The 17,412-nt window shown below is 32.9% G+C and overlaps 2 protein-coding genes across 4 annotated transcripts in view; both read left to right on the top strand.

The window, feature by feature from the left end:
* The first annotated feature begins 3,349 nt into the window (after positions 1–3,349).
* LOC108733685 (myosin regulatory light chain sqh) lies at positions 3,350–5,094 on the top strand. 2 transcript variants are annotated; one of them, XM_025979192.1, is made up of 3 exons: positions 3,350–3,582; positions 3,841–4,034; positions 4,169–4,503. In XM_025979192.1, exons 2-3 carry the CDS (start codon positions 3,845–3,847, stop codon positions 4,501–4,503), a joined length of 525 nt encoding a protein of 174 aa, XP_025834977.1. In that variant the 5' UTR covers positions 3,350–3,582; positions 3,841–3,844. The 2 variants fall into 2 exon arrangements, with proteins under 2 accessions (XP_025834977.1, XP_018320463.1); XM_018464961.2 differs by lacking the exon at positions 3,350–3,582 and having other exon boundaries at positions 3,845–4,034; positions 4,169–5,094.
* A 796-nt stretch (positions 5,095–5,890) lies between these two features.
* The window catches only part of LOC108733656 (protein bric-a-brac 1-like), a 630,997-nt gene continuing 619,475 nt past the window's right edge, over positions 5,891–17,412 (top strand). The window contains exons 1-2 of one of the 2 annotated variants that reach the window (XM_025979189.1): positions 5,891–6,222; positions 7,182–7,226. The gene's annotated coding sequence lies outside the window, so the exon portion shown is untranslated. The remainder of the gene's footprint in view (positions 6,223–7,181; positions 7,227–17,412) is intronic. The other variant, XM_025979188.1, reaches the window with a different exon arrangement.

The following is a 17,412-nucleotide window of genomic DNA, read 5'->3' as shown; positions in this document are numbered from 1 at the left end:
GAAAATTATTCGATTTAGGGTATTCAAATTAAAATCGCGTTCTTAATCATATCTTAATGATTGGAAAATGGGAATGATGCTGGGAAATCAATAGTAGGCAAGATATCCAACCATAAATTTTAATATCAATCTTCGTATGAGAGTACGGAATAAATAATAAATGCAATCATTCAGATGATAGACGCAAGTTAAAAACTGAGAACAATATTTGTTTATATCATTGAATCATTTTGAACTTCAGTTATTCTATCAACAATTTCATCTTCGCTTTGAGTTCACAGTCTATAAATGTAATTGTCATGCACTTGCACGAATGAGTGAGAATATAAATGCCATATTGGTCTTGGCTGTCCTACCAAACGCCTTTCAGTTTTACCCCTACTCCGCTGCCAGCTGTAATGCGACATGCGATAGATGGACGAAAAAGATTGAGGCGATCTAATAAAAGTTTCACTTTAAAAAATTCAATTAGGTTAGGTTAGGTTAGGTTCATATAGTTAGGGTAAATATAGACAACACGAACAAAGTAAATGCTTTTATATTTAATCCAATCCTAACCTAAACTGAGGCAATTGAATTGCAGACAACAATCGTCACAGTACTGATGAAAAAAAATATTATTTAGCCCGAAGAGCCGTAATCTAAATAAACTATTAGCTCCAGGCGTGAAAAGTCGAAATTTCAAGTTGCAACTCAAAATTTCGAGCTACAACTGAAAATTTCGAGTTATATCTAGAAATTTAAAATTACTACTCGAAATTTCGACGTAGTGTAATGAGTCATCAGTACAACAACATAAGGGCTTTCACGACCGAAATCCATACGGAAGAATTATGATTGAAACTGAAAAGTCGCACTCTAAATAAACTGTTAAGCCCAGATGTTTCGTCGGCAATTGCGGCTGACATCTTCGGTGGTATGTGTTGACAATGTGAGCGAAAGCCATACCTCGAAGTTCGGCAGCGCCCATGTTATCAACGCAATACAACTGAAGATATCGATCGCAGTTTCCGATGATAACAGTTCAGCTGATTGTAATGTTACCCATCAGTGTTATGATGGTTGTTCTCCGCGATTCAATTACCTTAGGGTAGGTTAGGGTTGAATTAGATTAAGTTTATTTCAACCGCTATTTAGTTAAAAGTCGAAATTTTCTGTTGCAAATCCAAATTTCGATTTACGATTCGAAAGTCAAAATTTCAAATCCTTATTTCTGATTTTTTTTACCACAGGATTTTCATATGACTTACACGGTTAAATTTTACATTTTTGTTATTAAAAACATTTTTAAACAGTTTATTGGCTTACTTCGGCAGGCATTTCTCTTTCTTCTTCGATAACAATAGCAAAATTAATTCACGTCATAATCAACTTCCCAGTAAGTCCAAAATTTTCCACGAAGAAAACGCATATCAGAACCACTTTTCTTCTGAAGAAAATCCTCTATAAAATATTCTAAATTTTTATCTACAAATTTTTGTTCGCCATCAGTACCTACAATATCGCTATTACTCATTCTTCCAATAACATTTTTATCTAAATTTTCGGATAAACCTTCAACCTAAAATGTTAATTTTCAACCAATATATTTACCTTCAAAACAATGAACTTCCCCAGTTCAGTAGTTTAGTTTATTTATGCGTTACAAATACATTGGATTAGAAATGTTTGTATATTATATTCATACATTGTAAAATTATTGATTTTATTGTTATATAAACAATATTTAATCCAATAAATGGAACAGTAAATATTGAGTCAAATACGGATGTTTTAGTTAATAATAAAAGTTTGTTTATTTCTTATTTATTTCTTCATTTATTTGATAAATGAAACAGGTTTAATGGCCTAAATACAAAAATACGCACATAATAATTAAAAAATAAAAAATTGAAAATATAATATATGCTGATTAATTCATATCCTTTTTTTTATTACAAAACGAAAATGTACACTGGCTGGAGCCCTAGGCACATTTGGCCAACAAGAAAAAAAAACAGCAAAAACTTAAGCTTAAATAACATATAAAGAACATCAAATATTTGTATTTATTTTTTATTTATTATATTATTTTTATTTATAAACCTTGAAATGCATGTGATCACCAGAGGGTTCATCTCACTTACTAACGATTCCATACAATAAGGTGGAAACCTTAACTTGAACAATTTTTTGTATAACTCTTTACGTACATTCTCGTACCACATGCATTCGAAGAGAACATGATTAATTGTTTCTATTGAATTACCACAACCACAAAGCGGTGACTGAACCACTTTAATTTTATATAAACTTTCATTGAGACAGGTGTGATTGCACCTCATTCTATTAATGAAAACAATACTTTTTCTGCGGAATTTAAAATTGGCGAACCATGGGTGAGTATTTTCTGCCCAAAAGTTCTCAAAGTACAATTTACCCTTTTCACGAGCTCATTTTTCATTGACACCCCAATCTCTGAAATTACGCTTCATGTCCTCTTTCCAACAAGTCTATATTAAATAATAAAAAAACTAAAAATTTAAAAGAATATGCTGATTAATTCAGAACACTTTAATTTAAAAAGAAGGGGGTGTCATCTAGCGCTCAGTATGTAAACCAAGAAACTGAAATCAGTGAAAGCAAGTTAAATTTCTTTAGTGTAAGTTCGTATTTTTACCTCAACTTGGCACTTATGCGTTAGATGACGCCATATGTTTCAATTAGAGAAAAATTTTAAGGAAAAAATTCATTAATTGACAAAACAAATTAAATAGTGTAGATACCAATAATCAGTAAAAAAAATCATCTTTGTTTTCTCCAATTAAACAATTTTTATTTAATTTCCAAGATAGATTCCACAAAAATAAATTAAAATTTTTCTCATACATTTTTTTGCGTGATGTAATACGTACATATGTATATTATATCATGCATATGGTCAACAAAAAATTATTGCAAGAATGTTTTACCATTTTTGGTCATGCTGTAAAATGACCTCAATTCAAACAAAATTTAATTGCAGTTTAGGAATAAAAAGCAGTGGTAGCGTTTAATGTAGTCTACAAACGTAAAAAGTTACATATTTACGATAAAAATTGTAGCTTACGTTTGTGGAATTATTATTTAAAAGGTATTAATAATGCGTTATAATTCTCTACTCTGTATTGTATTATTTTCCATTAATGTTTTAATATTCGTTATCATTTTATATGGCACGTCTATGTATTAATCCACGTTCTTTGTGAACTAATTACACATATGTCAGAGTTTTTCTTTAAAAAATCCCAATATTACCACAACGTTCAACAAATAACTATTAATAGACTTATATTTTGTTAAAATTCACTCCTTTATGAATGAAAAAACTCAAAATTTCAGTTAAAACGTTAACTTATTTTTAAATATACCGCTTTAAAACTACACTCTTATTGGTTGGATAGTGGAAAGGTGTGGTGAAATGTCATAAATTGGGATAACCAAAAAGATGTTCCTCTGATTCATACTAAATAGTACAGTGAAATCGTTGTTTTAGTCGTTATTGTTCGTGATTTTTTGTTAAATATTAAATATTTTATTTCTGCTATAAATAATACTGCAAGGGTAAGTTTTAGTAAAATGTTTGTTATTTTTACATTAAGAACTTATCAATGTTACAAAAAATTCTTCTGTACATTGAACTTTTCATCTTTTGTGTCTAATTATAGGTGATAAATGAATTTGCTGTTTATATTAACATTGGTTCAGTATTTTTTTTTTGTTATATTTAAATTATATTTATTTTATTATAGACACATTTACCTCATTGATTAATGAGAAAACAAAGTAGAAATAATACTATGTTGTTATTATTGTTATTAGCAAAATGTCGTCACGAAAAACTGTTAGTCGTCGTGGAACCTCAAAAAAAAGGGCCCAACGAGCTACTTCCAATGTTTTTGCTATGTTTGATCAAGCTCAAATAGCAGAGTTTAAAGAAGCTTTTAATATGATTGACCAAAATCATGATGGATTTATTGATAAGGAAGACCTTCATGACATGCTTGCGTCTTTAGGTAAGTTTGTATTTACATACGTTGCTATTTAATTAACTTAGCATGTTATTGGTTTATAAATTCTGTTTATATGTCATCCCCAATTTCATAAACAAATACATTTTAATGTACCTATGTCAATGATTTTCCTATAGGTAAAAATCCCACTGATGATTATTTGGACACTATGATGATGGAGGCTCCTGGTCCCATAAATTTCACCATGTTCTTGACTCTATTTGGTGAACGTTTGCAAGGCACAGACCCTGAAGATGTAATTAAAAATGCTTTTGGTTGTTTTGATGAAGAGAATAATGGAATTATCAATGAAGAGCGCTTAAGAGAACTTTTAACTACAATGGGAGACCGTTTTACTGATGATGAGGTTGATGAAATGTATCGTGAGGCTCCCATTAAAAATGGTCTTTTTGATTATGTTGAATTCACTCGCATTTTAAAACACGGAGCAAAAGATAAGGATGAACAGTAATTTATTCCCTGAATTTCTAAACTTTCTTCGAATAACTTGAGGGTTGCATTCTGACAATGGCTAATTTTTTATTAAAATTAAAATGGAGTTAGTTTAGTAGCATTCTGTTATTCCACGGTATTTATGATTTGTCTAAAAATTAAGATTTGTGGTTAATTTTATATATTTTCGGGAAACTTGAATGAATGTGTTATTAATTTTGCATTTAGAAGAAATTTTAAGCTTTTATAAAATACCTTCTTGCCTTTTATCAATTCATTTTTTTAAATAGTTACTTTTTTGTTTATTATGAATTATTATTTGTTTTATTTTCTGATAATTAAACGTAAAAAGAAATTTTAATTGGTAGGTACTTGGTATCAATAAAAGAAAGTATTAACTTTTAAACGTTTATTAGTAGTTACAACTATATTTTACATAAAAGACGAAGGTATACATAATTAAGTAGTATTGTTATTGTATAAAACAAATATATATGATAAACACTATTAGAGGTATGTAATTGTAGTTTGATGGGCATATGTTATTTAATTATTATGTATCAAATTTTGTACCCAAACTTTTAAATAAAAATTTCGATCTAAACATATATAAATTGTTACTTATGTATACTAATAGATTGTTTAACACATCTAATATTAAATCATAAAAAATTGTAATGACAAAGTTAATCAGTAAATGAACATATAAGTACTTGACAGAATATTTAACTTTTGGTTACAATAAAAACACTACCCTTTCATGAATATCAAGATGATATTAATCCAATGCATTACTCCAGATATTCTTATAAAATATGCTGTTGACTTTATTTCATAAAATTAAAAAATTAATCCATTGAATCATCTTGACTTGAAACTAAATATCTTACAATTAGAACATAAATAATTTTATGAGAACGTGCCAAAATCTAATCAGTACCTAAACACCATTAGGGTTCTAAAAGAAACAAAAAATGCTTACCCTGTCTAAGCAGAAAGTTACTAATTAATTATCAAATAGCCTAGCATAGCACGTTTTCTTAAATATTTATGCTTTTCCATCAAAATATATCTCATAAGTGACCTTTTGAGGAGAAGAATTGACTTTCAGGTTTTGTTTTGCTTTCTATGAACGCATTCACCATCAGCCACTTTATTAATTTTCAAATCGTAAAATACTGATAATTTATAAAAAATTTTTTAGGATGTGTAATTAATAAATCAACTAAATATCATTCCAAACTATTATAAACAAATGAACGACTTAACCTCACATTTTAGAAATCGGTAAGGTAGGGAATACTGTTGCCAATCGCAGAAAGACGCACTTATTAGCGCCAGAACTTAGAAGTGTCGCCGTCAATGTTTATATTACAAATTTAAACCGCGTGTTGATTTGTCAAACTCACGTGTCGAGTGCATAGCGGGCAAAACAAAGGTGTTGTTATGGGTTAGATTTCAAAAATAGGTGTCAATGTTTCAGTATTTAAAGGGTATACTGAAACAAATTTTGAATGAGATCAACAAGTGGCGGGCGCCGCGACGACAGCGCCGCAATTTCCGACGGCCGCCGCGACACGACGCGTCCCTCCACCTGCTTAAACTGCATTCCAGCACTGCGGCGGTTCCTTGACCGTTTCTTAATACTCAAAACTAGTGTTTTTGTGAAGTTTATAAATAATAGTGAATAACAGAATTCGTAATTGCTAACGCATATTGTTGTTTTTTATCTGACGGGGTAAGTTTTCCACTATACTGTTTTGTATTTATTTTGTTAGGTGAACTTAAGTAAGGGAAATAAGACGCCTTAGACGCCCATGTTTTGAAACTTTTACTGAAGACTAGTGGGTGTCTATGACGTGACATTTATCTGGTAGTTTCTTTTCGGGCTTGTTGACGTTGAAACATGAGGAATAAAAAACATACAACAACCTGTAGATTAGGAACTTTTCTTGTGGTCGTCCACTATGGATGTATACGACATATATACATATACATAGGTTATGTACTGGCGTCAGCTGTGATGCGTCTGACGCCGCCACCCTCATTTTTCAACAACTTGTTCGTTGGTTACTAAGCAACCAGTTTTAAATATGTCCATTTTTAAAAAGTGTCTAGTAATCATGTTTTACATTTAAAGTGTTATTAAAGTGTTTTGATCTAATTAAAAAACTTAACTACCAATATGACACGTAGGTATTTTATTAACAGTGCATATTACTATTAATAAGCATTTGTTTATTATTTGAAAATTAAAGATATCGATTGATAACGATTTTTCATAAATGCATATCGATTTTGTTTATTACCTGCCAGAAATGCATTTCTCCTAGTGTTGTTCCAAGAGGATATTTAAATAAATGTCTAGTTAAAAGTATAAGAAGCGTTAGCAATAAGAATAGTTGAAATAAAAAAACGAGGAAACCATTTAATAGATAATCTTGCCGATAACCAAAAAACCATTAAAAAAAAATTAATAAGAAATGCAATTATTAGAAAGAATCCAAGATTCAAACTGTATCCTATCGTTTTATTTTAAATCATTGTAAATCTTTGCATGATTTAAGTTACTTAAATTTTAATAACAAGATGGTTACTTTTAGGATTAGTTATTAATTTTTCTAATTTTAATAAATAAATGAAATAATGTTTATCATTTGATAAAAATATAAAACGTACTCTGTTTTATTGTTACAGATAATTTGGAGCCAATCGAAAATCTGCGAGAGTGGAGGCCTTTTGGTAAGTTTTATATTGAGTATTTACTTGTTGTCTCAAAATGGACCATTATTTGGTTAATTTTTTATCGCTTTTTGTATTCATTTATCTATTTCTTTTAAAATTTTGATAACGTCCTATTGGTATGAACAAAATTACAATTTACAATATCTACCTATCTTAGCTCAAGACCTTCTGACTGAATTTTTCAAATCTGACTATACGCATGAAATGAATAATTGTAAATATATATATTCGAAATTAATGGGAAAAAATTGTTGTTGCTGTCATACCCTCGTCGGAAAACATTGGAAATAGTTGGAATAATAGTGATCCTCATTTAAGTTTTTGTAATAATTAATAAATGTAAGAGAAAAAAAAACAAAAACCTCTTAAAATGCAAAAAGGCTTTCAAAAAAAACACCACTATGACATTTTAAAGCGCTTGTGGAATTTATACATTATAGTAGTAAAAGGTAAATATTCAGGATGGTTCAAAAGTAATGTGAACATATTATAAGGTTATAGGCAGTATGTCGCCATCTTGTGGCATTTGCTGTAGTGAAACGTAAATGTATAGGGTGCTTCAAAATTAATGTAAAAATATAAGTCTACAGGCAGTATGAGGCCATCTTGTGACAATTGCTGTAGTAAAACGTAAATATATAGGGTGATTCAAAATTAATTTAAAATATAAGGCTACAGGCAGTATGAGGCCATCTTGTGACATTTGCTTTAGTAAAACGTAAATGTATAGGATGGTTTAAAGTTAATGTAAAAATATAAGGCTACAGGCAGTGTGGGGCCATCTTGTGGCATTTGTTGTAGTAATATATAAATATATAGGGTGGTTCAAAAGTAATGGAAACATAATATAAGGCTACAGACGGTATGTCGCCATCTTGTGGTATTTGCTGTAGTAAAAGGTAAATGTGTATGGTGGTTTAAAGTTAATGTAAAAATATAAGGCTACAGGCAGTGTGGGGCCATCTTGTGGCATTTGTTGTAGTAAAATATAAATATACAGGGTGGTTCAAGAGTAATGTAAACATAACATAAGGCTATAGTGGGTATGTCACCATCTTGTGGTATTTGCTGTAGTACAACGTAAATGTATAGGTTGGTTCAAAAGTAATGTAAAAATATAAGGCTACAGGCGGTGTGGGGCCATCTTACGGCATTTGTTGTAGTAAAATATAAATGTACAAGGTAGTTCAAAAGCAATGTAAACATAAGGTTACAGGCGGTATGTCGCCATCTCGTGGTATTTGCTGTAGTAAAACATAATGTATAGGTTGGTTCAAAAGGTATTTGTACAAATTGTTCTATACCATGTCGTATTTTTTAAATGATGCCGCCCTTTAATTATTGCATGTAATAGAATATTCCTACGTCCTATGTATACGTATATGTAACCAAATTAAGTTCCTATACACTAGTGACGAGCAGAGAACTAAACAGTGGGATATTCTATTACATGCAATCATCAAAGGCGGCGTGGATAGGAAAATCCATACAGAATCACTTTTTGAACGGATTTACTTCTATAAAACATTGCGCATCTTTTGCATATAGGATCCAGACAGATCACAAAAAATACTGAGAAACAAATGTATAGGGTTGTTCAGAAAGTCATTTCGTTTTTTTTTGTGGAAATGAAAGACAGTTTTCGTATAATAAACAAATACTTTATTAAATTATATATTGACCGTTCTGGTCCAACACCTTTTGCCATCTTTCTGGTAGTAGCATAATTCCACGCTCATAAAATTTTTGGTCTTTGCTGGCAAAAAACTGATCGAGGAGGTTTTTGACCTCCTCATTTGAGGTGAAGGTTTTACCGTCTAAAAAATTTTGGAGTGACCGGAACAAATAATAATCCGATGGTGCCAGGTCTGGAGAATATGGTGGGTGTAGCATTGTATCCCATTCAAGCTGTAAAAGCTTTTGGCGAGTGACCAAACTTGTGTGAGGTCTCGCGTTGTCTTGGTGAAACACTACACCTTTCCTGTTGATTAGTTCTGACCTTTTCTGTTGAAGTGCATCATTCAGTTTGTCCAGCTGATGACAGTAGACTTCCGAATTAATCGTTGTGTTATCCGGTAAAAGCTCAAAAAAAACGATTCCTTTAAAATCCCACCAAACAGACAGCATCACCTTTTTTTGGTGAATATCGGCTTTGGAAATGGTTTGAGCCGGTTCATCTTTTTTGCTCCATGACCTCTTGCGTTTGACGTTGTTGTATACAACCCATTTTTCGTCCCCAGTGATGATGCGCTTCAAAAACGGATCATTTTCGTGACGTTTGAGAAGCGAATCGCAGACGTCAATGCGGCGACACAGATTTCTCTCTGTGAGAACATGGGGAACCCATACATCGAGCTTCGAGGATAATCCCAGGCCTTTCAAGTGGTCATAAACTGTTGAATTTGATAAATTTAACCTCAATCCGATCTCACGTGTTGTTATTCGCCGGTTCACATCAACTAATGCCTTTATCGCGTCTTTATCAGCTTCAACCGGCCTTCCCGAACGTGGTGCATCTTCGACATCAAAATTGCCGGATCGAAATTTAGCGAACCAGTTCTGGCACTGGCGTACTGTCAACACACCTTCTCCATACACATCAGTCAATTTCTTTCTGGCTTGAACAGCATTTTTACCCTTTCTGTAGTAAAACAGTAAGATATGTCGAAAATGCTGCTTATCGCTCTCCATATTTAAAAGGGCACCAACCAAAAACTACTGCGTAGAATTAATTGGAATTTTTCACACACAAGCCTTGCTATATGAGCTCTCAAAGCATATAAAAATTATACGGCTTAAATGTGAAGTTGGGTGCAAAAGAATACAATTAAATTCTCTGTCGGGAAAAAACGAAATGACTTTCCGAACAACCCGATAGGTTTATTGCAACATTGCTTCTTAAAGTTTTTCTTAGTAAAACCAGTTAGAACAATTTTAGCACTCTACCTTTCAATAAATTGCTCTTTACTATTGTCATAAGTTGTCATTTGTGTTCTCGAGTAACTTTTTGGTCCCCCGAAATGATTTTCGTAGAAATATTGCAATCGATGATAATATATTTTTCCCGTGGCGGCATAGAAAATGATCGGATACGGAATTTGTGCCATCGACAGACGCCGGATGACATTTGCTCTAGCGTCGGTTTTATTTTTTCAATTTTTTTACCCGTTCATCGTTCGAATGGAAACATGCATGCTTACAAAGGAAACGGTGATAATTTTTTGTCGGTACATACATTCATACGTACGTATGTACAGAAGGACGTTATTTTTTGCAAAGGAAATTACGGGCGTGTGTACATCACTAAAACAAAAAACAAAAAAAAAAATGAAAAAAACTGAAAAAACGAAAAATGGGATGGGACACATCCGAAAGGCAATTTGCCCTGTCATATAAAATTCATTCGAACTAAATTCTCCGGAGAATTTTCGCTTGTAAAAATGCGGCCATGCAATTTCAATACATATACACCTACATACATACATACACACATTGCTTGCGAAACAAATAGTTACTTACATTCATTCAAACACACGAACATGCACACGAAAATTTTTATCGATTCCGCGTTTGGTCCCCTTTTATTTATTTTTGCCACCCTAATTTATATTCGGACATTGTTAACCATCACGGTACACTCCCGCTCAATAAAAGTTGACACTTTGTGTACTTGGTTGGCTTTATTACGTAAAAGTCGATAAAAGAACGTAGGTACCAGATAGCAGCCAACATATTTAAAAGATTAATAATAAAGAAGAAAAGGCAAAAGATTCAAAAAGCATTATTTCTGAGAAATACTTGCATTATAATTGTATTTCAGTTACCTACGTTAGTTATAAATGTTATACAGGTGGTCGTCATGAACGATGTCATGATCAAGCTGACACAACAAAGTTATATGTATATGTATAATTTGTCGCTAATTTGTCACTAAATCTAATAATCTGTCGCTCCACCGGGTTACTGAAAAATAGACGACGTGCTAGGCTTATATCAAACTGATACTAGACAGTGTATTTCAAAATGGAAATAGTATAGAGCAAATAGGGTAGAGAGATTCCGTAAGGGCTATAATTTTTCGCTGAAAGATGGTATATATACCCATTTTGTCGCTTGTCAATCCTCCAGAGGTTCAGCAAAAAACGACTGAAAAGCCATCAGAATTGCGCCAAACATAACGTATCACGGACTATAAATGCTGTGGAGGCTATAATTTGTCGCTGAAAGATGGTATATATACCCATATTGTCACTATGTCAATCCTCCAGATAATCAGCAAAATACGACTGAAGAGCCGCCAGGAAGGCGCCAAACACAATGTATCACGGAATATAAATGCTGTAAAGGCTATAATTTGTCGTTGAAAGATGGTATATATACCCATTTTGTCGCTTGTCAATCCTCAGGATCGGTTCAGCAAAAAACGACTGAAAAGCCATCAGAATTGCGCCAAACATAACGTATCACGGACTATAAATGCTGTGGAGGAATATAAATGCTGTAGAAAAATGCTGTAAAGGCTATAATTTGTCGCTGAAAGATGGCATATATACCCATTTTGTCGCTTGTCTATCCTCCAGATGTCCAGCGAAATACGACTGAACAGCCGCCATGATGACACCAAACAAAGTGTATCACTGAGTAAAAATGGTGTAGACAAACACTGCAAGGGCTGTAATTTGTCACCGTTACATTGTATTTCTACCCATTTTTTCGGGAGTGCAGCCTCAAGCAGATCAGTAAAAAACAATTGAAGAGCCGTCAAGTTGGCATTACACATAGTGTATCGTCAAATGGAATAGAATAGAGAGATACCGTAAGGGCTAAAATTTGTCTCCGAAAGATGATATATATATATATATCCTGAGGTTCAGCAAAAAGCGACTTAAAAGCCGCCAGGATGGCACCAAACATAATGTATCATGGAATATAAATGCTGTAAAGGCTATAATTTGTCACTGAAAGATGGCATATATACCCATTTTGTCGCTTGTCTGTCCTCCAGATATCCAGCAAATGCTGTAAAGGCTATAATTTGTCTCTGAAAGATGCCATATATACCCATTGTGTCGCTTGTCAATCCTCCGGATGTCCAGCAAAAAAGACCACTGAAGAGCCGCTAGAATGGCATCAAACGTAGCGTATAACGGAACATAAATGGTGTAGAAAAATGCTATCGTATATTGCGAAGATTATCTCAGAATAGGAAAGAGTGAAGGTGCATGTTCAACCAGTCTTAGAACTGACGACCTTATGATGATGAATGTTTTAGGGGGGAAGTTAAAACATACTCTTAAAAAGCAGGAAAAACCTTCGAGACTTGATTCCCGTGACAGATGAACTACTTTACTTGGCAATTGAAATATTTAATTATATTGGATCGATACTGGTACACGCGGATACCAGTCCCAGAAAGCCGATATGACCGATATACCAATATCGACATCAATATTAATATCAGTCGATCCCTAGTTGCAGTTAGTTTAAGTTACCCTGATTCGGCATCTGACTAGAAACGATTTGAGCAGATGGCAATCTGCTCACTATTACAAGAACCAATGCCAAAATGATCGCCGTATTTGTCATCTACTAATTTTACTCAGAACAATAAGGCGAGATTTGCTAATTTCTTCCGGCATTCTACCAAATTTGGCATTTAAGCCCAACTGAGCGGAAAATTCGAAATGTGTATTTGTATATCTACTTATAACAAGTCTTAAAATCAAACTGGGGATTAATAATATTATCACTAGGTACATTTAATTCCAGTTTGTTAAACTGCTTATCTTTCATTTCTGTTTGTAATAATTTAGCAATATTATTGATATGTACTGTGTACAGTATGGTGTGGGCTAAAATCGTGGTATGCCAAAATTAATTTTTATAAATTAAACTTTTTGAAACATAAAAAAAACAATGTACTATTTTATTTCATTAAAATCCTGTAAGGATTGAAAGCCACGTCTAGTTAAACAGACCAATTTACTACTTACGATTAGAAACATCACGATCTGCTTTGCTTATAGGGACAGTTTTTTTAACTGCTTTATCTTTATGTTTTGTTTTAAAATGGAACAAAAACATTTTTCACTTTTTGGATAGCGACGTATAACGAAACACAAACACGTGCTTCCGAAGAGAGACCCCTTACATACTTAATATGCATGCATAATAAAAGGGATTTTAATGGACTGAAAAATAAAGTGAGGGGGATGATTCAGAAACAATAAATACTTTTATTATGAAACTGCATCGGGGCAGATAATTTTTATTGTACTATCTAATACATGGTTTGGACATCTGAAAGTCCATGGACTCACTACCTATTCGAAGTAATAAAAATAATGAGACCTTTATTAAGTTGTTTTTATTTTAGTTTTTTTCACTAATTATACAGTGCACACTCTTGGTAATAACACCCAAAAGAGCGAGGATTTTATTTCGTTGTAGAAATTTTTCGTTATATAGGAATGATATAGCAGTTTTAGCATCTATCAAGGAGGAGTTAAAGATGCAAGGGAAGAAAAAAATAGGGAAAGAGCGAATATAAAGATAAGATACAAATAATTAGAAGTGGCTGATTGTACGTATCTAGGAAGTCAGATAAGTCAGGACGGAAGAATTAGTAGGGATATAAAGCAGAGGAATTCCAAACTATTATAAACAAATGAACGACTTAACCTCACATTTTAGAAATCGGTAAGGTAGGGAATACTGTTGCCAATCGCAGAAAGACGCACTTATTAGCGCCAGAACTTAGAAGTGTCGCCGTCAATGTTTATATTACAAATTTAAACCGCGTGTTGATTTGTCAAACTCACGTGTCGAGTGCATAGCGGGCAAAACNGTCGAGTCGCCTTTAATAAAAAGAAGTCACTTCTATGCTAGCGAACGATTAATTAAGAAATTCGAAAAAGGTTGTTAAAGGTGTATGTTTGGAGCTCGGCTCTATACGGGTGCGAAACATGGACAGTGGGGGCGGCGGAAATGAAAAGGTTGGAAGCGTTCGAAATCTGATGTTACCTACACGCGAATGATGAGGATACCGTAGATAGAGAAGGTTCAAAATGAATAGATATTAGAAAGAATAGGTGAACAGAGGACTCTATAGAAGTCAATAAGAAATAGGCGAGATAGGCTGGTAGGACACCTTCTCAGGCATGAAGGTCTAGTCAGAGACATATTGGAGGCATATAATAGAGGCAGACTTAGATTAGATTACTGTTAGTTAATAGTTAAGGATGTAGGTTATTCTAGTTTTAGAGAAATGCGAAGATTAGCATAGGATAAGAAAGAGTGGAGGTGCGTGTCCAACCAGTCTTAGGACTGACGACCTTATGATGATGATATAGAGTGCAAGAAAACAACACTGCAACTGAATTTCAAAATCTCTAACACTAAATCAATGGGAATAGATTATGGTACCATATGGTAAAAAACTGAACCAATATTAGCTCAGAATAGACAATTTATTGCATCACATTGATAATAAATTATCAATTATTAGAAAATAAAGGTAACAATGGAGGCTGAAATTTTTCCAACACTTTGAAAATCGAAAAGTGGAGATCGTGAGAGGCTATCAGAGTAAAGCTAGTAAGTATTTTAATTTAATTTTTCATAATTTACCAAAATCTCCGTGTCGATCTGTTGGCATTTATAAAGTAACATGTGTAAAAAAACCGTTGCTCCTTAAATTAAAATATGTTTTTCACGTTTTAAAAGTGATGTAAGTATAAAAATTGAAGGTTGGCAATTTTTGAATCACCAATAACAATAAAATAATGTTGCTACGTAAACGCAAGACCAAGACATGACTAATATAGCCTCGACGTTGGTTTTGGTCTAGTCTCTATCATATTTATGGTTGCCCTTGTTCTTGCGAGATCGGTTCTTGTTTTTGAAAAAATAAACACAAGATTGTTTTCTTATTTATTTTTAATCGACCAAATTAGGCTTCCGGGAGCATCTTATAATAAAATTAAATTCCTACACTTTCAACACATTTTAAACATGATAAATAGAGTTATTAGGTAAACAAATGTCCGATTTCACAAAAAATATAAGTTTTGGCGGGGCACCCTATACCTATACTGGTTATATAAAAAATTAGTGTTTTATCTCCTTATCTTGTTTTTTTCTTGTGTTACTGCAGTAAAAACAAGACAAGACAAGACTTTCTCTTAACAAGAACGAGATTTCGTTTCAAGAAATTAGGAAGTAGCAAACATTTTTGATATAAAAGAAATAGGTTTCGAGCATGCAGGAGGTGGCAGAGCACTATAAAACATAATAATTAAGTAAATGTTTGTACATCCGAAAGTTCATCGTTTTCCAGAAAAACGTAGTTGAAAGTATAGGTAAATTCAATTCCGGCCCGTTCAGAAAATACGGCCCGCAACGCTGTACTCAATTGTATGTATGATTAAGGGTATTCAAACGAGCACTATGACAGATTTATTCATAATAATTACAATATGTGATTTGTAGTTGGGGCGAACGATTTGCATTGAATTCTTTAGTTTTTCAGCAGATGCTTCTTTTTATAAATACAAATTATCTAAAACCTTTTACTTTAAACAAACCCTCGAAGAAGACCCTTTTTTGGCTTTTTTTTATGCATATACCTTGAAAGAATCGTTTCAATTTTAGGAAACAAAAGGTAAGGCTTCTTTTTATAAATACTACATACTGCTTGTTATAATTTAATTTTAAAAAGCTGATTTTGTATTTGTGTATTTTGGCGAATGCGCAGGGTTATACTGGAGTTTTCAGATAATATTAACCGTAATTCCGCATAAAACTAATGATGGTTACTTTGAGTATCTCATGTGTCCTGAATTCGGAAATGAATTGTACCATATATATGTATATATCTGTATGCGGTATATTTATGTATGTGTTTTTTACGGTTATATTTACATACATTCGTGTACCCCTTCGTATTTGATATGAGAGATCGTCAGTTGATTTTTTCCATTTCTGTTTGCGGAATAAATAGATTCGAAACATTCTTTTTTATTTTTTCGAAAAGTTCTCTCTTTCCACCGGCCGTTCTATACTTGAAATATGTATCTTTAATTCCCCACATGATTAAATGTAAACATCAGAGCGGCTCGTTTAAAAAAACGTTCCTCCAATTCTACATTAAATTCATTTAAATCGAACGCATAACTTTTTTTCCCATTCCGGTCGGCGACCGAAAACGACGAAAAAAAAAGAAGCAATTTTTAATTTTCGCGTTCGAGTTTTTTTACTCCGTTATATGCATGCATCATCACAGTCGCCCGGCATCGCGACGGACGCATCGGATCGCGCGCGTTATTCCGTCCGATCTTGTGTTTCAATAATCAACTATTTATGCGACGAAACTGTTCGAATCCGACCGTTTCGAATAGAAATTACACGAGCGTTTTTCTGTTTGTTGTTTTATTTTTTACTGAAATTGGGGCGGATAGATATCTAATGAATTATTTTCTCTGTGTGATGTCGAATACAAACTTTTTAGTCTACCTTTCTCGATTTCCCGGAAGGAGCTTTTTCATGTGAATCCTGAAATTCGCCTGTAGAGATTACAAGGTTACAAAAAATATGATGCGATCTAGTTTTTGTTTGCGAACGAAATCTCTAGGACAATTGAAATACCTAATACTTATTTTACTCAAATTTATTGCAATTAATATGCGACTTTTTTTAAAAAGCAACTAAGAAATTAATGTTTTATAATATAAAATGGAGTATTTTAAACTCCTCTACCAGTAAGTGACAATGCTTTGAAAATTAATGTCTACAGCCTATTTCAAATTGCTTGAATTGTGACCTTGAAGAAATCTGCGCGAAGATAGAAAGAATACACACTAGGCGTGAGCAAGGCAGAAATACTAGGGTCAATTGAAAAGTCTCCGGCCTGACACATAGATGGCGGCACCAGAACTAAATCCATATGATTTTCAGTTAGTCATAACCTTCAAAAGACGCGTCTATAAATTTGACGGCTGTCGGATCATTACTAGTCGAATTATAGCATTTTTAGTGAAGCAACTTTTGTTATTATGAAAAAAATGGATAAAAAGGAATTTCGCGTGTTGATAAAATATTGCTTTTTGAAGGGAAAAAATACAGTTGAAGCAAAAACTTGGCTTGATAACGAATTTCCGGACACTGCCCCAGGAAAATCAACCAT

The sequence above is a fragment of the Agrilus planipennis genome, unplaced genomic scaffold (assembly GCF_000699045.2).
Source record: "Agrilus planipennis isolate EAB-ADULT unplaced genomic scaffold, Apla_2.0 scaffold32, whole genome shotgun sequence".
Lineage (NCBI taxonomy): Eukaryota > Metazoa > Arthropoda > Insecta > Coleoptera > Buprestidae > Agrilus > Agrilus planipennis.
Note: the sequence above shows the minus strand (reverse complement) of the source record. Positions and strands in the feature narration are given on the sequence as shown.

Bases quoted from the DNA above. Each gene is read 5' to 3' on its own strand.
- LOC108733685 (XM_018464961.2), top strand. From the start codon at position 3,845: ATGTCGTCACGAAAAACTGTTAGTCGTCGTGGAACCTCAAAAAAAAGG. The intron at 4,035-4,168 runs GTAAGTTTGTAT...ATTTTCCTATAG, and splicing joins TGACATGCTTGCGTCTTTAG to GTAAAAATCCCACTGATGAT.